Raw genomic sequence first — 23,537 nt, 5'->3', positions numbered from 1 at the left:
CGATTTGTGTGATGTCACAACCCCGAAACGTAACCGGTTTTACGGCAGAACGTGGTGCTGCTGCTGGAGGTCAAGCTTGAGGAAAAGCGGAGAACTTTTATTTTTATTTTTGTCTAGACAGTAAAATTAGCAATATGTTTTAAAATTTAAATATTTTTGCCACTTTACCGTATTGTAGAATCCGAGGAATTGAGTGGGTCGCAGTTGCCGCTTGGTAGCATTGATAAGATAGCTAGCATTAGCCGGCTGCTGCTGCTGTCTCAGTGTTTTGTGACCTTTCAGCGATGGACAGCAGCGACAACACACAGGGATGGAGTATTTAAAGCGGGTTTTAGCGGTATGTTTGGGGGCAGCGCTCCTGAATACTCCAACAAAGAGCTCGCTGGAGTTCCCTGTAAGTGTTGCATTTCTTCTTCTTGGTCATTAGCAGCTAGCTTAAATGCTACCAGTGCCTTCACATGAAACAACCAAGATGAGTATGTAGTGTAGTTTTAAGCTTTAATTCAAGGGGTTTAATAAAAATACTGCTTTAACTATTTAGGAGTTACAGCTATTTGTATACAGTCGATGGGACATAAGTCGTTGGACAAAGTAAATATAAGTAATCCAGATCAGTTTTAACAATTAAGAATGTATATGCAAGTAGTATGGTCAAGCAGTTAGTGCACTAAAGGGTGCCTTACACCTTTGAAAGTCCCTTGTGCATCCAAAAAAATTACACAAAAAACCCTTTCTGTGTAAATTTCCAATGTCTCTTGTGCATGGTTTCAGTGTTGTAAAGACCAAATTTCTTGACAATCTATGCTTCCTGTACCACACTTCAGTGACCAATGCCATCCTTTGAGCATCTATTCAGTGGTGCTTCTGCCTCCTAGTAGATCCTTGAGCATTTCTTGGGGTGGGGGGACACTGGCATCTGCTATACGACGATATACATTTGGCTATATATGGAGTAATCAGGTGCTTTTCCATCACTCTTTGCCTAGCTGCCCAAAAAGAAACATCCCCTCTCCTATTTGGATGCAGAATCTTGAAAGTCATTTAGACATGAGTCTTGGGTTGCGCTGCCGTCCAAGGTGCTAAGAGTCGCGTGGAAATGCTTGCTGTGGGTCTGTGTTACATTATAGCGCTGCGCTCAATCTGGCACTCATCACCAGGGAGGTCTGTCACATCTGATCACACCTCCTCTCTTTAAAAGAAAAAGAAAAAAATTGCATCAATAGCTTATCCAAGGTTTACTTTTACAGTAATGATTGATTGGTTGGATGAATTGTGCTTGCTGTTGCATTCACCTGTGGTAACCTGCATTGTAAGTACATCAGAAGTAGAGCTTTATAATAAACTTTATTCATAAAATCACGGCAAACTACCCACATTGTTGTACGGTCATTGAGCATTCATTGGCTGACCATGGTGTCGTCTGTGTCTCCTTTGACCATCCTCCAACCTGTGCATCCCTTCTACAATTTTTTTTGAACATGCTCAAAAATTCATGGCGACCATTCGCCTGCTGAGCTTGTCTTTTGTGACCTAGATGTATACTGTGCCTTCATTGACTGTCCTGTGGTGTCCTCCCAGAGTTTCTGGTCATATGAGGGACTTCATCCCTGTGTAAGTGGGGTTTTACTTCCAAAACAGAAGGTTCCCGCTTCGAGACCATCCATGCCCATTCTCCATGTTATGTGGATTTGCATCCGAAGGAGCATCTGGCATTAAATGTCATGCCAAATCAACAAACAGAAAGGGAGAAACCGAAAGAACTTATTGTAAACAATAATCCTTGTATTTAGGTTTTTTTGATTACTTATGAGTTCTGGAGAAAATGACTGTAATGGTAAATGGACTGCATTCATATAGGGCCTTCCGTCTGCATCAGACGCTCAAAGCGCTTTACAATAATGCCTCACATTCACCCCGATGTCAGGGTGCTGCCATACAAGGCGGTCACTACACACTGGGAGCAATTGGGGAATAAAGACCTTGCCCAAGGCAAGGTCCCTTGGGCAAGGGCCCTTAGTGATTTTTCAGTCAGGCTGGGATTTGAACCGGGGATCTTCTGGTCTCAAACCCAACGCCTTAACCACTAGACCATCACCTCCCCCAATGTAATGTCGAAACAGTTGAGCGGAGCTTTTGTTCAAACCTTTGCTGAAAGTCTAAACTACAAGCACATCTTTAACTGTTTTATTTCACATCCATTGTGGTGGCTTACAGAGACAAAACTACACACATCGTCACTGTCTAAAGGCTTATGGATCTGACTGTGTTTATGTTACACAGTGTGTTGCTCATGTTGTGTTGTTTCAGTGACAGGAATGAGCCCTCTATCGCCGTATCTCAATGTTGACCCACGTTACCTGGTTCAGGTTAGTTGCTGCTTACAGTTTAACTGATTTTATCCCATAAATCCTGTGCTTTGTTGCATTTGTTCCACTCTATGTTTGAATGGTGTCTTTTAGGACACGGATGAATTCATTCTACCCACAGGAGCGAATAAGACAAGAGGAAGGTTTGAACTGGCTTTCTTCACCATTGGAGGCTCCTGTATGACAGGTAAGGACCAGTTGTGGTGTTGTTGGTCTGGACCCTGTTGTGCAGACAGATGACACATTAAAGGAAAAACTTGAAAAAGTGAGTGGAGAAATACATTGAATGCCCCTGTCTACAGGGTCCAACAGGTCAGTTAGTGGTTCAAATATGAAAATGATGTGAATTTTATGCGCTGGCCTCTACAGTAAAAATCTTAACCTGATTGAACACTGACATAATAATGAAAGTTTTACTGGATATTCCCATATTTATGGTTTTTCAGCCAAATGAGTATAATTTTCTGAACAATGAAAGCATATTTCCACATTTGTGCCAGTCCATTCTGTTTGCTTTGGATATTGCCGCGGCTCTTTGTACGTTTGCTTGGATTGATTGATCAGTTACAGTCTTGTAAACTTTGCATCATTTGCATTTGCTTCTATGATGTTGATTGGCTGGTGTGCACCACATGAACAATCGTGGTCCGACTCTTTAGCAAGAGAAGGGTTGGACAAAGTACTTTTCATTCAAAGCTTTTGAGTCATAATTGTTTTTCAAAAGCTGTTTGCAAATATACTGTTGGGCATTTCAGTCCAAAGGACATTTCAGATTTACCCGAGCAACCTAAAAGACAGTGATCTAGATGTGTTCGAAGATGAGTTTTCAGTTCATGCTAACAATGTGTTGCCGTTAGCAATGTAGACTAACTTAATGGAACCATTGCGCTTAATACAGTCCTGTAATCAATATACTCGTATAATGTTTGTTTGTCAAATAATTATTTCCAGTCTGTAGTTTTACATCAGATTTGACCAAATTTTGCAGCCCGATATTGACCCGAAAAGCAGCACAGTGTTTGAGTCTTCCATGCATTGAGCTCGAGTGTTATGAACTCAGCACTTCGTAGCACCTTACTAGCATATACCGTGGAGTCAGGGACAGCTAGCCTTGATACAATGTTATTGTTTGTAATGAAAGTGGAAACTGAGCAGTGAAAAGAAAAGCACAGAATGGTATTGCAGAGTTCTAGCTAGTGCAAACTTACGTTACGGCCCGTTACGCTATAATTTTGGACCGTTACGATTTTCAGTACAGCGGCTGTAGTCAACCGTTTCTGCAGCGCGACTCCAGTTTGAAGCGTGAATCAAAGCAATGCTTTGATTCAATGGCTCATGGCTCTTTGATTCACTGTTCTTCAGAAGCGGTAAATCCGCTTCTTAACCCCTCTGAAAGCCATTAAAATATCATGAGTCACTTCTGTGTGTATTAAAGTCACTAACTGGGTCTCTTGTCTTGTTGCAGTTGAGAAACGAGAATCGTCCTCCGTTCCGTTGTCACAGCTTTAAACGCTGTGCGGCTCTCTGCCAAGACAGAGTCCGGTCGGAATTAGTAACTTCAAAACAAATTGCCGCTTTAAATAAAGTGACACCTCTTACAAACGTTGCAATACAGACAATAAACTACAATCGACTAAAACATTTTTTCCTCCCAAAATGAGACGTCTTGCATTCTTTATAAACCTGACCTGCAGCACAGCTGTAGAGCTGCAGCTCATATGTATGGAAAGACATTCATGCCAATAATAATGTCTGAAAGGAAATGCTTTTGACAAAAACTAACAGATTTTATTTCTGTTTATGTCCAGAGATCAAGGATCCACCACGTAGAGTTTATTATGTCCACAGTTTAAGGATCCAGTGACCAATTTCATATTTATTTACTTTAAGACTCAATAAAATGTTGTTCAATTTCAATTTAATCAGCTCATAAAGCACCAAATTACAACAAAAGCCGTCTCAAGGTGCCTCACACAGAACAGTTCAACATAAAAAATTAAAATATAAATAAAATAAAAAATTCAAATACCTAATTAAAAACAGTACAACCCCTGGCAATAATTATGGAATCACCGGCCTCAGAGGATGTTCATTCAGTTGTTTAATTTTGTAGAAAAAAAGCAGATCACAGACATGACACAAAACTAAAGTCATTTCAAATGGCAACTTTCTGGCTTTAAGAAACACTATAAGAAATCAGGAAAAAAAAAATTGTGGCAGTCAGTAACGGTTACTTTTTTAGACCAAGCAGAGGGAAAAAATATGGACTCACTCAATTCTGAGGAATAAATTATGGAATCACCGTGTAAATTTTCATCCCCAAAACTAACACCTGCATCAAATCAGATCTGCTCGTTAGTCTGCATCTAAAAAGGAGTGATCACACCTTGGAGAGCTGTTGCACCAAGTGGACTGACATGAATCATGGCTCCAACATGAGAGATGTCAATTGAAACAAAGGAGAGGATTAGCAAACTCTTAAGAGGGTAAATCATCACGCAATGTTGCAAAAGATGTTGGTTGTTCACAGTCAGCTGTGTCTAAACTCAGGACCAAATACAAAAAACATGGGAAGGTTGTTAAAGGCAAACATACTGGTAGACCAAGAAGACATCAAAGCATCAAGACAGAAAACTTAAAGCAATATGTCTCAAAATCGAAAATGCACAACAAAACAAATGAGGAACGAATGGGAGGAAACTGGAGTCAACGTCTGTGACCGAACTGTAAGAAACCGCCTAAAGGAATGGATGGGACTTACATACGAAAAGCTAAACGAAAGCCATCATTAACACCTAAACAGAAAAAAACAAGGTTACAATGGGCTAAGGAAAAGCAATCGTGGACTGTGGATGACTGGATGAAAGTCATATTCAGTGATGAATCTCGAATCTGCATTGGGCAAGGTGATGATGCTGGAACTTTTGTTTGGTGCCGTTCCAATGAGATTTATAAAGATGACTCCCTGTAGAGAACATGTACATTTCCAGTCATTGATGATATGGGGCTGCATGTCAGGTAAAGGCACTGGGGGGATGGCTGTCATTACATCATCAATCTTTGTGTGTGTGTGGGGGGGGGGGGGGGGTAAGAAAAGAAACCACCCTCTAGCTATACATATGGTATTCACAATGATAGGGGATAGTGTAGCTTCACAGCATAGGATGGTGGTTTATAGGATGAATTTAATGTGAAGAAGAGGAAGAGAGACAGAGCTCAACAAAGGATCAGATGGTGGAAGCTGTAAGATGAAGACTGTTGTGTAAAATTCAGTAAGCAGGTGACACAGGCACTGGATGGAAGGGAAGAAATTTTGGACAACAGGAAAAGTACTGCAGATGTGGTGAGGGAGACAGCTAGGAAGGTACTGGGTGTGAGATCTGGACAGTGCAAGGAAGACAAGGAGACTAGGTGGTGGAACGAAGAAGTCCAGGATAGCATAAGGAGAAAGAGGTTAGTGAAAAAGAATTGGGATAGTCGAAGAGATGAAGAAAGTAGAGAGAAGTACAAGGAGATGCGGTGTAAGGCGAAAAAGAAATGGCAAAAGCTAAGGAAAAGGCATATAGAGAGGTGCGTATGAACTTGAACAGGAAAGAAGGAGAAAAGGACTTGTACCAATTGGCCAGACAAAGGGACAGAGCTGTAAATGATCTGCAGTGGGTTAGAGTTATAAAGGATACAGATGGTAAAGTGCTGACAAGTGAGGAGAGTGTGGTGAGAAGGTAGAGGGAATATTTTGAGGAGCTGATAAATGAAGAAAATGAGAGAAAAGTCTGGATGTGGAGAGAGTAAATCAGGAAGTGCAAGAAAGTGGTAAGGATGACGTGAGGGCAGCTAGGAAGAGGATGAAGAAGGGAAAGGCAGTTGGTTCTGATGACATTCCAGTGGAGGCATGGAAAAGTTTAGGAGAGATGGCAGTGGAGTTTCAAACCAGATTGTTTAATAAAATATTGTGAAGTGAGAGGATGTCTGAGGAGCGGAGATGAAGTGTGTTGGTTCCTATTTTTAAGAATAAGGGTGATGTGCAGAGCGGCAGTAATTACAGAGGCATTAAGCTGGTCAGCCATAATATGAAGTTATGGAAAAGAGTAGTTAAAGCTAAGCTTAGAAAAATGGTGAAGATCTGTGAGCAGCAATATGGTTTCATGCCAAGAAAAAAAACAATGGAACAAAAATCTGATTTAAGCAGAGTAAGACGAAAGAATAACGTATCCTTTACTTTTTTTACTTTCAGCTCTCTGCTGCCTCCCTCTGGTGAGTTGGGAGATAGCACATATTATTATATATTATTATTATTATTATTATGTGATTTTAAAAAGGCACTGGTAAAAAAGGACAATATCCAACGAAAGGCTTTGTAGTAAAAAGTGAACAGAAATTTTCAGTTTTATTTTGAAGCAAAATAAGGCTTATATTGTCCTGTGTACAAAAAAAAAGGCACATTTGGATGGAGGGACCTTGAGCTTTTTTCCCACCATAACTAGTGTATCTAAAAGCTTCAGAAATAATAAACAGCGGCAAATTAACCTTTATACTTGTAAATAAGTAAATGCAGTGTATTTAAATGTGGGCCCACTGTTCACCTTTAGAAATAGATGATTTATTTTAGGTGATTATGTGTAATTTTCTTTAGGTGGTCTTCTGCCATTTCATTTTTACAATTACAATCATTTTGTTAAGAATTATCATCTGTAACTGTCTTCTTGTGTCTTCTTTAAGGGTGATGTGCAGAGCGGCAGTAATTACAGAGACATTAAGCTGGTCAGCCATAGTATGAAGTTATGGAAAAGAGTAGTTAAAGCTAGGCTTAGAAAAATGGTGAAGATCTGTGAGCACCAATATGGTTTCATGCCAAGAAAGTGCACTACAGATGCAATGTTTGCTCTGAGAATACTGATGGAGAACTATAGCAAAGTCCAGAAGGAGTTACACTGTGTGTTTGGATTTAGAGGAAGCTCATGACAGGGTGCCAAGAGAAGAGTTGTGGTATTGTATGAGGAAGTCTGGAGTGGCAGAGAAGTATGTGAGGGTAGTGTAGGGCATGTAAAAGGTTAGTATGACGGTGGTGAGATGTGCAGTGGGAATGACTGATTCATTCAAGGTGGATTTGGGATTACACCAAGGATCAGCTCTGTCCTTTCTTGTTCACAATGGTGATGGACAGGTTGACGATGATGAGATCAGACAGGAGTTTCCATGGACTATGATGTTTGCAGATGACATTGTGATCTGTAGTGAGAATAGAGACCAGGTTGAGTCTAGCCTGGAAATGTGGAGATATGCTGTAGAGAGAGAGGAATGAAAGTCAGTAGGAGCAAGATTGAGTACATGTGTGTGAATGACAGGGAGCCCAGTAGAATAGTGCAGTTACAAGGAGTAGAAGTGGTGAAAGTAGATGAGTTTAAATACTTGGGTCAACTGTCCAAAGTAATGGAGAGTGTGATAGAGAGGTGAAGAAGAGAGTACAGGCAGGGTGGAGTGGGTGGAGAAAGGTGACAGGAGTGATTTGTGACCGAAGAATATCTTCAAGAGTGAAGGGAAAATTTTACAAGACAGTAGTGCTTAGACGGCTTACAGACGGTGATACTAACAAAAGACGGGAGGCAGAGTTAAAGATGTTGCGATTCTCTTTTGGAGTGACAAGGATAGACGGGATGAGGAATGAACATATCAGAGGGACAGCTCAGGTGGGACAGTTTGCAGACAAAGTCAGAGAGGTGAGATTGAGATGGTTTGTGTTGGTAAAGTGAATGACACGGATCCACAACAGGGGGCGTAAATGAACGGACAATGGAGATGCGAAAAAGGTAACAATTTAATGTTGTGAAAAGGTGCACAACTGAATACAAATGCTCGTTTAAGAACAGTCAATCAATGTCAAAGGTGACGTGTGGGTAGGCTCGAGGATAGGAGACGCCTGTCCAGAGAAGAGCCGGGCCCCACACGGTTCCACTGCCAACGGAGACCTGCAACACACCGGAGCCACCAAGTCCTGAGTCCCCAGGTGGCCACTGCCTCCAGCTGTCAGATCCGGTACTGCTGGCAGGAAGAACAAACAGGTTACGGTGGGTGTGTGAACACCCAGCAAACAGTCAGCAAAAACACAGTTCCTTTCTGGTGGGAAAAACCTCCACCTCCTGATCACAGGTGCACAGAGTACGTGCAGGTCCTTATGTAACACTTAATAAGTTCAGGAGTGAGGAGCGGGTACGCCATCTCCTTCCAATGTCCACAAACTCAGCTACAAGCTGCGAGTGTACAAAAGGTTACAACTGCAAAAACTCAGATGCAAAAATTTACAACTGCAAAAGCTCAGATGTAAGAACGTTACAACTGCAAAAGCTCAGATGCAAAAACGTGTGCGTACGGCACAGAAACGGCTGAGAGGTTTACCTGTCGGGTAAGCCTGAGTTCTCGCAGGGAGGTGGGTCACTGCCCAGGCGGTTATGGGTTGAGGTGATGATGATGGATGTGTGACAGCTGTCAATACCGGTGCTCCTGGTTGCTCCTGAGAGGCGATCTCCCGCCTCTGGTGGCCTGAAGCCCCACCTTCAGGCAGGGCGCCCTCTGATGTTGGGCCAGCAGTACCTCCTCAGGCTTCACTGCAGCCGGGCTGAGGACCTAAGGATGGTGAATGGTCCGATGTAGCGGTCCTTTAGCTTCTTGGATTCACCTGAGTGGGATGTCTTTCGTGGAGAGCCACACCTCCTGCCCAGGCTGGTATGCAGGGCCGGGGTAGCCGCGGTCTGCTGGTCCTGGGCCCTCATCTGGGCCGTCAGCAGGGCATAGCGGGCAGTGCGCCACAAACGAGCGGCACCTCCTGAGATGGGCCTGGAACGAGGGGACCCCGACCTCTCCCTCCACAACTGGGAACAATGGGGCTGGACCCCAAACACACCTCAAACGGGAGAGGCCGGTTACCGATGATATCTGCGTGTTGTGTGCGTACTCGATCCAGGCCAGATGGTGACTTCAGGCCGTCGGGTGCGCGGAGGTAACTCCTGGTTGGCCCGCTCTGCCTGTCCATATTGTTTGCAGGTGTACCCCGGACGAAAGGCTCACGGTGGCCCCCAGTTCTCTAACGGAAACTCCTCAGACTTGCGGGAGAACTGGGGACCACGTCAGAGACGATGTTCATGGGGATACCATGCAGACGCACAACGTGGTGGACCAGGAGGTCTGCAGTCTCCTGGGCCGTCGGGAGCTTCGGGAGGGCTACGAAGTGGGCCGCCTTGGAGAACCGGTCCACTATCGTCAGAATGGTGGTCATACCCTGGGACGCAGGGAGACCCGTGACAAAGTCCAGGCCTATGTGGGACCGGGAGTGACGAGGCACTGGCAACGGCTGGAGGAGTCCTTGTTCCTTCATGTGAACTGCCTTGCCCCTGCGCAGGTGGTGCAGGCCTGGACGTATTCCCGGACGGCGGCTTCCATCGACGTCCACCAGAAGCGCTGCCGACCACTGCCACAGTTCTTCGCACCCCTGGGTGGCAGGAGAGCTTAGAACCGTGACAGAAGTCCAAGACTGCAGCTCTGGCTTCTGGTGGGACATACAGCTTGTCCTTGGGTCTATCTCCAGGGTCCGGGTGTCGTGTCAGGGCCACCCTGACGGTCTTCTCCACGTCCCAGGTGAGGGTGGTGATGACAGTGGACTCGGGGATGATGGTGTCTGGTGGATCTGACAGCTCTGTCTTGACTTCCTCTTCATGCACCCGGGACAATGCATCGGACCGTTGGTTTTTGGTCCCGGGGCGATACATGATTTGGAAGTCAAAACGACCGAAGAACGATGACCAGCGGGCTTGCCTGGGGTTCAGACGCTTAGCGGTCCGGATGTATTCCAGGTTCCGATGGTCCGTGAAAACCACGAAAGGTACCGCAGCTCCCTCCAACAAGTGTCTCCACTCCTCAAGGGCCTCTTCACCACCAGGAGCTCCCAATTGCCAACGTCATAGTTCCGTTCAGCTGGGGTTAACCTGTGGGAAAAATAGGCACAAGGGTGGAGGACCTTATCGGTACTCCCTGCTCTGGGACAGCACGGCTCCTATCCCTGAGTCAGAGGCATCCACTCACGACGAACTGGCGGTTAGGATCAGGCTGCACCAGAACAGGCCCAGTCGAGAACCGGCGTTTCAACTCCCTAAACGCGGCTTTTGCACCGATCCGACCAGGTGAAGGGGACTTTTGTGGAGGTCAGGGCCGTCAGGGGACTAACCACCTGGCTATAGCCCTTAATGAACCTCTGATAGAAGTTTGCAAAGCCGAGGAACTGTTGCAGCTTCCTACGGCTTGTTGGTTGAGGCCAATCTCTCACCGCCGCAACCTTGGCCGGATCAGGGGCGACGGAGTTGGAGGAGATTATGAACCCCAGGAAGGACAAAGAAGTGCGGTGGAACTCACACTTCTCGCCCTTCACAAACAGCCAGTTGTCCAACAACCGCTGCAGGACCTGACATACATGCTGAACATGGGTCTCAGGATCCGGGGAGAAGATGAGAATAGCGTCCAGATAAACGAAGACGAACCGATGCAGGAAGTCCCGCAAGACGTCATTTACCAAAGCTTGGAACGTCGCGGGTGCGTTTGTGAGGCCGAACAGCATGACCAGGTACTCAAAGTGACCTAACGGGGTGTTGAATGCCGTCTTCCACTCGTCTCCCTTCCGGATCCGAACCAGGTGATAAGCATTCCTAAGATCCAGTTTAGTGAATATTTTGGCTCCATGCAAGGGCATGAACACTGAATCCAATAGAGGCAACGGGTATCGGTTGCGAACTGTAATCTCGTTCAGCCCTCTATAATCAATGCATGGACGGAGTCCGCCGTCCTTCTTGCCCACAAAAAAGAAACCAGCACCTAACGGGGAGGAAGAGTTCCGGATTAGCCCGGCAGCTAAAGAGTCCCGGATGTAGGTCTCCATTGATTCACGCTCAGGACGTGAGAGGTTGTACAGCCTGCTGGACAGATACTCAGCACCCCGGGATCAAATCAATGGCACAATCATACGGTCGGTGCGGGGGAAGCGTGAGTGCCAGATCTTTGCTGAAAACGTCAGCAAGATCATGGTACTCAGCCGGCACCGCCGTGAGATTGGGGGTTACTCGGACCTCCTCTTTAGCAGACGCACCGGGTGGGACCGAGGATCTTAAACACTCCCGGTGGCAGGTTTCGCTCCACTGAGCCACAACCCCAGTCGGCCAGTCGATCCGGGGATTGTGCTTAATCATCCATGGATAACCCTAAATAATTCTGGAGGTAGAAGGTGTTACAAAAAACACAATCTCCTCCCTGTGGTTTCCAGACACAACCAGTGCTAAGGGCTGTGTCTGGTGTGTTATTAATGGAAGAAGGGTGCAATCTCTAAGGGCGAGTGTTGTTGTTTTGACCGTTGGGGCAGTTTTTCTGTGTGCTCGGTTGAGCTGCAGTGAAAACACTCCCCACGGGCCAGCCTCCTTTGTCTGTGATCTGACTTTCTTTTGGCCCTGCTCGTTTCCATAGCAACGTCAGCAGGGGGAGCTGTCATCACGTGGAGTGCTCTGGCTTGGAGCATGGGGAAGACGGCGCCTTTTCGGACCCGGAAGGAAGAGGGACGGCTTGTGCCTGATCGCGCCCTTCGTCTCGCTCCCGTCGACGTTCTGCTATTCGGTTGTCTAACCGTACTACCAGGTCGATAAGCCCGTCTAAATCCCGCGGCTCGTCCTTTGCCACCAGGTGCTCCTTAAGGACAAGAGACAGTCCGTTTACAAAGGCAGCGCGGAGCGCTACAGTATTCCAGCCGGCTCTCGCTGCCGCGATGCGGAAGTCGACTGCATACTCGGCTGCGCTCCGACGCCCCTGTCTTATTGACAGCAGCACACTTGAAGCAGTCTCACCTCTATTAGGGTGATCGAACACCTGTCTGAACTCCCTCACAAACTCAGTGTATGCTGATAGAAGCCGTGCGTTCTGTTCCCAGAGTGCCGTAGCCCAGGCGCGTGCCTCACCTCAAAGCAAATTCACGACATACGCCACCCGGCTGGAGTCTGACGCGTACATAACGGGACGTTGTGCAAAGACGAGCGAACACTGCATTAAGAAGTCGGCGCACGTCTCGACACAACCTCCGTACGGTTCCGGAGGGCTTATGTATGTTTCAGGGGATTTGGGGGGGGGGGGGTTCGCTGAACGACCACTGGAGGTTCTGTATTCTGCACCAGGTCAGCAGGAGGAGGTGCCGCAGCCGCGCCCTGTGCGCGCGTTCCACCTGCGTGGTGAGAGTCTCCATCCTATGATTGAGTATAATGTTCTGCTCGGTCACTAAATCCAACTGAGCAGTGAAGGCAGTTAAGATCTGCTGCAACTCACCCAGTACGCCTCCTGCTGGCGCCTGTGCACCTTGCGTCGCCATTGATTGTTCAATCGAGGGTTTGTGCCCCTCGGGATCCATGACGTTTGGCCAAGAAATCCTGTTGGGAAAGTGAATGACACGGACCCACAACAGGGGGCGTAAATGAACGGACAATGGAGATGCCAAAAGGTAACAATTTAATGTTGTGAAAAGGTGCACAACTGAATACAAATGCTGCGTTTAAGAACAGTCAATCAATGTCAAAGGTGACGTGTGGGCAGGCTCGAGGATAGGAGACGCCTGTCCAGAGAAGAACCGGGCCCCACATGGTTCCACTGCCAATGGAGACCTGCAACACACCGGAGCCGCCAAGTCCTGAGTCCCCAGGTGGCCACTGCCTCCAGCTGTCAGATCCGGTACTGCTGGCAGGAAGAACAAACAGGTTACGGTGGGTGTGTGGTTGCTCCTGAGAGGCGACTGCGCCCTCTGGTGCCTGAAGCCCGCCTTCAGGCAGGGCGCCCTCTGGTGTTGGGCCAGCAGTACCTCCTCTTCTGGCGGCCCACACAACAGTTTGGACATGTGCAGAGGAGGGACCCAGGGTATATAGGGAGAAGGATGCTGAGGATGGAACCACGAGGCAGGAGGAAAAGAGGGAGGCCAAAGAGGAGGTTTATGGATGTGCTGAGAGAAGACAGGCAGGTGGTTGGTATGTCAGAGGAAGATACAGAGGACAGGGTGAATGACTGATCTACTGCGGCGCCCCCTAACGGGAAAGAAGACGAAGATTGGCAAAGATAATGTCACAGCTATTTTATCCCACAGTTAAAATCTAGTTAGGGGTTAAGCCCAGAATCCACCCCCCAGCTATGCGTGTGGTGTTCACAAAGATGACATCACAGCTATTTTATCCCACAGTTAAAATCTGGTTTGTAGCCTGATTGAGATCAGCCAGGAGTCTTAAAAAAAAGGTGGCAGAGAGTGTGAGGCTGAATGAGGCATTGTGGGAAGACAGTGGCCACACTGGGTAGCAACACAGAGAACACTAACTCACTCATCATGCCAGAGAGTCTGAAAACACCCACACTGGGCGACAATGGCAAACTTCATGGCTGCACTTGGCCTCTTCTGAATACGTGCTCACAATAGCAGAATCCAAATAAGACGCTGTGTTATTTGTGAAATTCAACACACTGAATTCCTTCAGCGGCTCTGTGGCTTTGACCAGCAGCAGATGGCTGTGCAGCATAAATGTGCATATATATGTGTGTGTGTGATCTCCATCTCTCTCTATTGCATCATGGGTATTACCCAGAATGCTTGATATGCGAGGTATGCACTTACAGCCTGCCATCTACAGCTACCACATGGAACTTATACCATAAATCTGCTCAGACTGTGTGTGTTTGTTTGTTTGTTTGTTTGTTTGTTTGTTTTATTAATATACCAACTGGATTAATAACTATTTAATTAAAGAAAAAAACAATGGAACAAAAATCTGATTTAAGCAGAGTAAAGACGAAAGAATAACGTATCCTTTACTTTTTTTACTTTCAGCTCTCTGCTGCCTCCCTCTGGTGAGTTGGGAGATAGCACGTATTATTATTATTATTATTATTATTATTATTATTATTATTATTATTATTATTATGTGATTTTAAAAAGGCACTGGTAAAAAAGGACAATATCCAACGAAAGGCTTTGTAGTAAAAAGTGAACAGAAATTTTCAGCTTTATTTTGAAGCAAAATAAGGCTTATATTGTCCTGTGTACAAAAAAAAGGCACATTTGGATGGAGGGACCTTGAGCTTTTTTCCCACCATAACTAGTGTATCTAAAAGCTTCAGAAATAATAAACAGCGGCAAATTAACCTTTATACTTGTAAATAAGTAAATGCAGTGTATTTAAATGTGGGCCCACTGTTCACCTTTAGAAATAGATGATTTATTTTAGGTGATTATGTGTAATTTTCTTTAGGTGGTCTTCTGCCATTTCATTTTTACAATTACAATCATTTTGTTAAGAATTATCATCTGTAACTGTCTTCTTGTGTGGCAAAATTCTGGACAGTACATTTTTTAAAATCCCTATAACTGAAGTACGAAGGACAACCATCCCACATTTCACTTTTGTTGGTGTACAAATGTTTGGACATTTCAAACCTGATTTTCTTTTGACCCATTGGCTGAGGGTGAAGAAGAAGCAGAAACAGAAGGAGAAGAAGAAGAAGAAGAAGCAGAAACAGAAGAAGAAGAAGAAGAAGCAGAAACCGAAGAAGAAGAATACCACCAATCAGTAATGTATAAGATCATATACATAATGAGTCAATATTTTCCTCTTTAAACAACAATCACTTAAATTCCCCAACACACACACACACAACATTAATAATGTTGTATTTTAAATAAAATTCCATCAGAAGAAATTAAATAAATGTAATTCTGGAATCTTAATAAATACCTCTCTGAATACTGTGAAAGCTTTTCAGCTACAGCTATGTTTCCATAGTTTGCTTTCTTAACAAATAACATTGGCCTTGGTGGCCACCAGCACTCTGCAATCAACAGCAAGGTCATAATCACAAGCAAACTAAAGGCCTACTTCACATGTGCCTGCTTGAACAAGCCCAGACTTGTCTCAGTGTGTCAATATTCTTATTTGAATTCATATAAAACAGAACTGCACATAGGAAACATGATAAAATGCCAATATGGCCCAAAACAGGAGTATCGCTCAAGCACAATTCAAAATTTCAGAAGTGAGCATGCAGTAGTTTTTATGGTGTGAACTGAAATTTTGTGGCCCCACTCAGTGACTGACTCCTTTAAACCTGCTTGCCCTGCTGATCACCAGGAATATTAGTAGCAATTCATTATTTATTATCTATTTATTGTCAGTTATAATTATTATTATCTGTGAAAATCTTCTTCTTCTTCTTCTTCTGTTGGCTGCTCCCCTTAGGGGACGTCACAGCAGATCAGTCTCACAGTGCACCTGCATGTCCTCCCTCAGCACATCCACAAACCTCCTCTTTGGCCTCCTTCTTCTCCTCCTGCCTGGTGGCTCCATCCTCAGCATCCTTCTCCCTATATACTCTGCGTCCCTCCTCTGCACATGTCCAAATCATCTCAATCTCGCCTCTCTGACTTTGTCTCCAAACCGTCCCACCTGAGCTGTCCCTCTGATATGTTCATTCCTAATCTTGTCCATTCTCATCAGTCCCAAAGAGAATCGCAACATCTTCAGCTCTGCCTCCTGTCTTTTTGTTAGTGCCACCGTCTCTAAGGCACACAACATAGCTGGTCTCACTACTGTCTTGTAAACTTTCCCCTTCACTCTTGCTGATATTCTTTGGTCACACATCACTCCTGCCACCTTTCTCCACCCACTACACCCTGCCTGCACTCTCTTCTTCACTTCTCCACCACACTCTCTGTTACTTTGGACAGTTGACCCCAAATATTTAAACTCATCTGTTTTCACCACTTCTACTCCTTATAACTGTTGTGTGGGCTGCCAGAAGAGGAGGTACTGCTGGCCCACCACCAGAAGGCGCCCTGCCTGAAGTGCGGGCTTCAGGCACGAGAGGGCGCTGCCGCCTCAGGAACAAGCTGTGGTGACAGCTGTCACCCATCATCCGTGACAGCTGTCACTAATCAACACATCTGGTATAAAAGCAGGAAGACACCTCCACCAAACTGCCGAGATATCATCTTCATCTGGAGGTAATATCCTCAGCCTTTTGTAAATCTGTTTATTGTGAGTGTTTGCAGGAGAACCGGTCGTTTTTGAGGAGGCTGTGCAAGACGGCGCTCCTTTTCAGCTGAGACCGCTGCAACGCGCTGAGTGAGAGGTGGAGGTGGTATTCCCACCAGTGTTACTGGGTGTTCACACACCCACCCTTTGACTGTCTTTTGCTTTCTGCCAGCAGTACCAGATCCGACACGCCGGGAAGGTGGCCACCTGGGGACTCCGGGACTTGGCGGCTCCAGTATTCCTCGGGTTCAGGTGGCGGTGGAAATCGTGTGGTTCCGGTTCGTTTCCAGACGGGCGTCTCCTATCGTCGAGCCTGCCCACACGACACCTTTTATTAATTGACTGTTGCACATTCTGATTCTGCTGTGTTTGGTTGTGACATTCACACCAGTAAAGTGTTATAATTTGACTCCTTCCATTGTCCGTTCATTTACGCCCCCTGTTGTGGGTCCGTGTCACTACACTTTCCCAACAGGATATCTCGGCCAGCGTCATGGACTCCGAGGGGCGTCACCAGGTTGTTGAACAACCAATGGGAGAGCAGGGAGCGCAGGCATCTGCAGGAGGCGTGATTGGTGAGCTACAGCATATTCTCACCGCCTTTACGGCTCGAATGGATCAAATAGCCGAGCAAAACATCCTCCTGAACTGCAGGGTGGAGGCTCTCTCCGCGCAAGTGGCGGCGAGCGCTCAGGGCGCTGCTGCAGCTCCTCCTCCTGTCGATCCTGTGCTAGATATTAATGTTCCAGTGGTGGTCCAACAACCCCTCCCACCATCCCCTGAAGCATACATAAGCCCTCCTGAGCCGTACGGAGGTTGTGTGGAGACGTGCGCGGACTTTCTTATGCAGTGTTCGCTCGTCTTCGCACAACGTCCCGTCATGTACGCGTCAGACGCAAGCAAAATAGCTTATGTGATCACTCTGCTTCGGGGAGAGGCACGCGCTTGGGCTACAGCGCTTTGGGAGCAAAATTCACGGCTCCTTCACACGTACACTGGGTTTGTGAGGGAGTTCAGAACTGTGTTTGATCACCCTAACAGGGGAGAGACCGCTTCAACTGTGCTGCTGTCGATGAGACAGGGACGCCGGAGCGCAGCCGCTTATGCAGTCGACTTCCGCATCGCGGCTGCGAGGTCCGGCTGGAATAACGCTGCGCTCCGCGCTGCCTTTGTAAACGGACTGTCGTCAGTCCTAAAGGAGCACCTAGTGGCCAAGGATGAACCGCGGGAATTAGATGGGCTTATTGATCTCGTTATACGGTTAGACAATCGGTTGGAGGAACGCCGTCGGGAACGAGACGAAGGACGTGGCCGGGCGCGCGCCGTCCCTCTTCCTTCCGGGTCCGAGAAGGGTCCGCCCTTCCCACGCTCCCTGGCCTCTACGTCCCGTGGGGCGACAGCTCCCCCTGCTGACGAAGCTATGGACACGAGCAGGGCCACATTTAGACCACCTAATAGACAGAGGAGGTTTCCACGCGGGGCGTGTTTTGTTTGTGGCTCAATGGAGCATCAATTGCGCGATTGCCCCGAACGGTTAAACACCAACGCCTGCCCCTAGAGACTGGGCTTAGGGTGGGCCAAAAACTTCACGTGGGACACACACATATTGCCGCACGACTCCCAGTTACAATCCTTAGTGGGGATTTAACCCTTCAGGCCCCAGCACTGGTAGACACAGGGTCAGAAGGGAATCTGTTGGACAGCAGATGGGCCAGGGAGGTAGGGCTCCCTCTGGTGGCGCTACCTACACCATTGCAGGTGCGAGCACTAGATGGCACCCTACTCCCTTTACTCACACACAAGACACCACCAGTAACTCTGGTAGTGTCAGGGAATCATAGGGAGGAGATTGAGTTTTTTGTGACTCCTTCTACCTCCCGTGTGATTCTGGGGTTCCCCTGGATGTTGAAACACAATCCCCGGATTGATTGGCCGTCCGGGGTGGTGGTACAGTGGAGCGAAACCTGCCATCGGAGGTGTTTGGGATCCTCGGTTCCTTCCGGTTCCCAGGCGAAGGAGCAGGTCCAAGTACCCCCCAATCTGTCGGCGGTGCCGGTTGAGTACCACAATCTTTCTGACGTTTTTAGCAAGGATCGGGCACTCACTCTTCCCCCGCACCGTCCATATGATTGTGCCATCGATTTGTTGCCAGGCGTGGAGTTCCCGTCCAGCAGGCTGTACAACCTCTCCCGACCTTAGCGCGAATTGATGGAGACCTACATCCGGGACTCCTTAGCTGCCGGGCTGATCCGTAACTCCACCTCTCCGATGGGAGCGGGTTTCTTTTTCGTGAGAAAAAAAGATGGCGGTCTTCGTCCATGCATTGATTATCGGGGGCTGAACGAGATCACGGTTCGCAACCGATACCCGTTGCCTTTGTTGGATTCAGTGTTCACCCCCCTGCATGGAGCCAAAATCTTCACAAAGTTGGATCTTAAGAACGCATACCACCTAGTTCGGATCCGGAAGGGAGACGAATGGAAGACGGCATTTACCACCCCGTTAGGTCATTTTGAGTACCTGGTCATGCCGTTCGGCCTCACTAACGCCCCCGCGACGTTCCAAGCTTTGGTTAATGACGTCTTGCGGGACTTCCTGCACCGATTCGTCTTCGTATATCTGGATGATATACTCATCTTTTCTCCGGACCCTGAGACCCATGTGCGGCATGTACGTCAGGTCCTGCAGCGGTTGTTGGAGAACCGGTTGCTTGTGAAGGGCGAGAAGTGTGAGTTTCACCGCACTTCTTTGTCCTTCCTGGGGTTTATCATCTCCTCCAACTCCGTCGCCCCTGATCCGGCCAAGGTCGCAGCGGTGAGAGACTGGCCCCAACCAACAAGCCGTAGGAAGCTGCAACAGTTCCTCGGCTTCGCAAATTTCTACAGGAGGTTCATTAAGGGGTATAGTCAGGTTGTTAGCCCCCTGACGGCCCTGACCTCACCAAGAGTTCCCTTCACCTGGTCGGATCGGTGCGAAGCCGCGTTTAGGGAGTTGAAACGCCGGTTCTCGACTGCACCGGTCTTGGTGCAGCCCGATCCTGGTCGCCAGTTCGTGGTTGAAGTGGACGCCTCTGACTCGGGGATAGGAGCCGTGCTATCCCAGAGCGGAGAAACCGATAAGGTTCTTCACCCGTGTGCCTATTTTTCCCACAGGTTGACCCCAGCAGAGCGGAACTATGACGTGGGAGATCAAGAGCTCCTTGTGGTGAAAGAGGCCCTTGAGGAGTGGAGACACCTGCTGGAGGGAGCGTCAGTGCCTTTCACGGTTTTCACTGACCACCGGAACCTGGAGTATATCAGGACCGCCAAGCGACTGAACCCCAGGCAAGCCCGCTGGTCACTGTTTTTCGGCCGTTTTGACTTCCGGATCACCTACCGCCCCGGGACCAAAAACCAAAGATCGGATGCCCTGTCCCGGGTGCATGAACAGGAAGTCAAGACCAAGCTGTCGGATCCACCGGAACCCATTCTCCCGGAGTCCACTATCGTGGCTGCTCTGACCTGGGACGTGGAGAAGACCGTCCGGGAGGCCCTGGCACGGAGCCCGGATCCCGGAACAGGACCGACGAACAGATTATACGTCCCACCAGAGGCCAGGGCTGCCGTCCTGGACTTCTGTCACGAGTCCAAACTCTCCTGCCACCCAGGGGTGCGTAGGACCGTGGCAGTGGTCCGGCAGCGCTTCTGGTGGGCGTCCCTGGAGACTGATGTCCGGGCTTACATCCAGGCCTGCACCACCTGCGCCAGGGGCAAGGCTGACCAGCAGAAGGCACAGGGACTTCTACAGCCACTTCCTGTGCCTCACCGCCCCTGGTCCCACATCGGTCTGGATTTTGTCACGGGCCTCCCGCCGTCCCGGGGGCACACCACCATCCTCACGATAGTGGACCGTTTCTCCAAGGCGGCCCACTTCGTGGCCCTCCCGAAGCTCCCGTCGGCCCAGGAGACAGCGGATCTCCTCGTCCACCATGTTGTCCGGCTGCATGGGATACCAACAGACATCGTTTCGGATCGCGGTCCCCAGTTCTCCTCACAGGTGTGGAGAAGTTTCTGCCGGGAACTGGGGGCCACTGTAAGCCTCTCGTCTGGGTATCACCCGCAGACTAACGGACAGGTCGAACGGGCCAACCAGGAGTTGGAGCAGGCCCTCAGGTGCACAACCTCCGCACACCCGACGGCTTGGAGTGAACATCTGGCCTGGATCGAGTACGCTCATAACAGCCAGGTGTCCTCTGCCACCGGCCTCTCCCCATTCGAGGTGTGTCTGGGGTACCAGCCCCCTTTGTTTCCTGTGGTGGAGGGAGAGGTCGGTGTGCCCTCGGTCCAGGCCCACCTGCGGAGATGCCGTCGGGTGTGGCGCACCGCCCGTTCGGCCTTGTTGAGGGCCCGGACAAGGGCTAAAGCCCATGCAGACCGTCGACGGTCCCCGGCCCCTACTTACCAGCCCGGGCAGGAGGTGTGGCTTTCCACCAAGGACATTCCAGGTCAAGTCCCCCAAATTGAAGGACCGCTTCATTGGACCCTTCCCCATCCTCAAGGTCCTCAGTCCTACCGCAGTGAGGCTCCAACTCCCGGCCTCACTGCGGATCCATCCGGTCTTTCATGTCTCCAGGGTAAAACCGCATCACACCTCACCCCTCTGTGCACCCGGTCCGGCGCCGCCTCCTGCCCGTATTATCGACGGGGAGCCGGCTTGGACAGTTCGCCGGCTTTTGGACGTCCGTCGAATGGGCCGGGGTTTCCAGTATTTGGTGGACTGGGAGGGGTATGGACCCGAAGAACGCTCCTGGGTGAAGAGGAGCTTCATCCTGGACCCAGCCCTCCTGGCCGATTTCTATCGTCGCCACCCGGACAAGCCTGGTCGGGCGCCAGGAGGCGCCCGTTGAGGGGGGGGTCCTGTTGTGTGGGCTGCCAGAAGAGGAGGTACTGCTGGCCCACCACCAGAAGGCGCCCTGCCTGAAGTGCGGGCTTCAGGCACGAGAGGGCGCTGCCGCCTCAGGAACAAGCCGTGGTGACAGCTGTCACCCATCATCCGTGACAGCTGTCACTAATCAACACATCTGGTATAAAAGCAGGAAGACACCTCCACCAAACTGCTGAGATATCATCTTCATCTGGAGGTAATATCCTCAGCCTTTTGTAAATCTGTTTATTGTGAGTGTTTGCAGGAGAACCGGTCGTTTTTGAGGAGGCTGTGCAAGACGGCGCTCCTTTTCAGCTGAGACCGCTGCAACGCGCTGAGTGAGAGGTGGAGGTGGCATTCCCACCAGTGTTACTGGGTGTTCACACACCCACCCTTTGACTGTCTTTTGCTTTCTGCCAGCAGTACCAGATCCGACACGCCGGGACGGTGGCCACCTGGGGACTCCGGGACTTGGCGGCTCCAGTATTCCTCGGGTTCAGGTGGCGGTGGAAATCGTGTGGTTCCGGTTCGTTTCCAGACGGGCGTCTCCTATCGTCGAGCCTGCCCACACGACACCTTTTATTAATTGACTGTTGCACATTCTGATTCTGCTGTGTTTGGTTGTGACATTCACACCAGTAAAGTGTTATAATTTGACTCCTTCCATTGTCCGTTCATTTACGCCCCCTGTTGTGGGTCCGTGTCACTACACTTTCCCAACAATAACCATGCTATTCCACTGGGCTCCCTCTCACTCACACACGTACTTAGTCTTGCTCCTAGTGACTTTCATTCCCCTTCTCTCCAGAGCATATCTCCACCTTTCCAGGTTATCTGAGAAAACATCACATTTATATATTCATTCATTTTCTATGAGTCAGGGGCAGCCTACATCAGGGGTTTTCAAAGTGTGGGAGAGTGAGCCTTCCCTCAGAGAACAAATGAATAGCTGTGCCCCCCCCCCCCCCCCCCCACCACCTGACACACATACACACGATTTCAACATCTTTGTGTTTGTTTTTTATTCTTTTACACGTTAAACACATTTTAAATATATTTATGTGTTTTTAAGGAACTGTCTGTGCATTTACACATTTTACACACTTTTCAAACATTTTAAACTTGTTTTTGAAAAACTTTCCATTCTTCTATTTTTAACTTTTGTCATATTTTAAACATCATTTTTTTTTTTTTTTTAAATTTAAACAACTCTGTGTTTGGCGTAACATATTTGACATAACTAACAAATTTTAACATCAATAATATTAATTAAACTTGTATACATATTTAGTCTCTCATCTAGTCTCACCTCTTGTTTAGTGCGAGCAATGAGTCTGGGTCTTTGACGCACACAGGTGGCTGATGCGGGGACGCACTACGGAGAGGAGCAAACAAAGATTGTCTTCTACTTTTTTATTTTTCTGGTTGCCCCAAACTCTGTCTTCTCACTGGACGCACAAAAAAATGATCCATTTTGCTCCTGGCATGTTAGCTAACAATGTTTCCCCCCCCTTTTTTTTTTTGGTTGACAGTTTAGTTTGGTTTTTTTTTTTTATTCTGGCGCCCCCAGGGGGAGCACGCCCCACACTTTGAAAACCACTGGCCTACATTATGTTATGTCGATGTCGTTCCTTGCAGAGTTTGGTTTTAACACATTCTTTAATAAAAGTGACTGTTCACTTATCAAGGTTATACGTATATATGAACTTTTTAAAAATATATATATATATTTTTGATACTTTAATAGTACTTTGATGACTTTGAATGAGAGTCCTGCAAAAAGACTTCTGGCATCTCACATAAACTTTATTGATCCCGGGGGGTGACATTTTTGCAACAGAAAGACTGGTGGCGCAACAAAAGTAGCTGAGTTTAATAAAGTAATCTAGAAACGAAGTGTTCAGCGTTTGTTACCGTAAGGGACAGTTCATAATTCATTTTATTGTGTAAAAAGAAGTATACATAATTGTATATAATGACACATCATAACAAAAATAAAATACACTAAGAACCACTGTAAAAACCTGGTGATGTGATTATAATTCATTTTGAACGCATTAACACTTGGTGAGAGACCCAAAGGTTCATAGGAACTCAGGCAGGCAGTGCACACCGCCCCGCCATACTTTAATAATTTTCCTTTTACAAAATATGTTTTAATTATCGAACTAAACGCTTTTATAACGAT

The 23,537-nt window shown here is 47.8% G+C and overlaps 1 protein-coding gene across 1 annotated transcript; it reads left to right on the top strand.

The window, feature by feature from the left end:
• Positions 1-156: 156 nt before the first annotated feature.
• LOC117530565 (mitochondrial import inner membrane translocase subunit Tim23-like) lies at positions 157-2,621 on the top strand (the record flags this gene model as incomplete). The annotated part of the gene is made up of 3 exons (XM_034193457.1): positions 157-394; positions 2,308-2,366; positions 2,460-2,621. Coding segments are annotated over 3 exons (444 nt in total), but the record flags the coding sequence as incomplete, so codon positions are not given.
• Positions 2,622-23,537: the final 20,916 nt, after the last annotated feature.

Source organism: Thalassophryne amazonica, chromosome 18, assembly GCF_902500255.1.
Source record: "Thalassophryne amazonica chromosome 18, fThaAma1.1, whole genome shotgun sequence".
Taxonomy (NCBI): Eukaryota; Metazoa; Chordata; class Actinopteri; order Batrachoidiformes; family Batrachoididae; genus Thalassophryne; species Thalassophryne amazonica.
The sequence above is the reverse complement of the archived record's forward strand: the minus strand, read 5'-3'. Positions and strand labels throughout refer to the sequence as shown.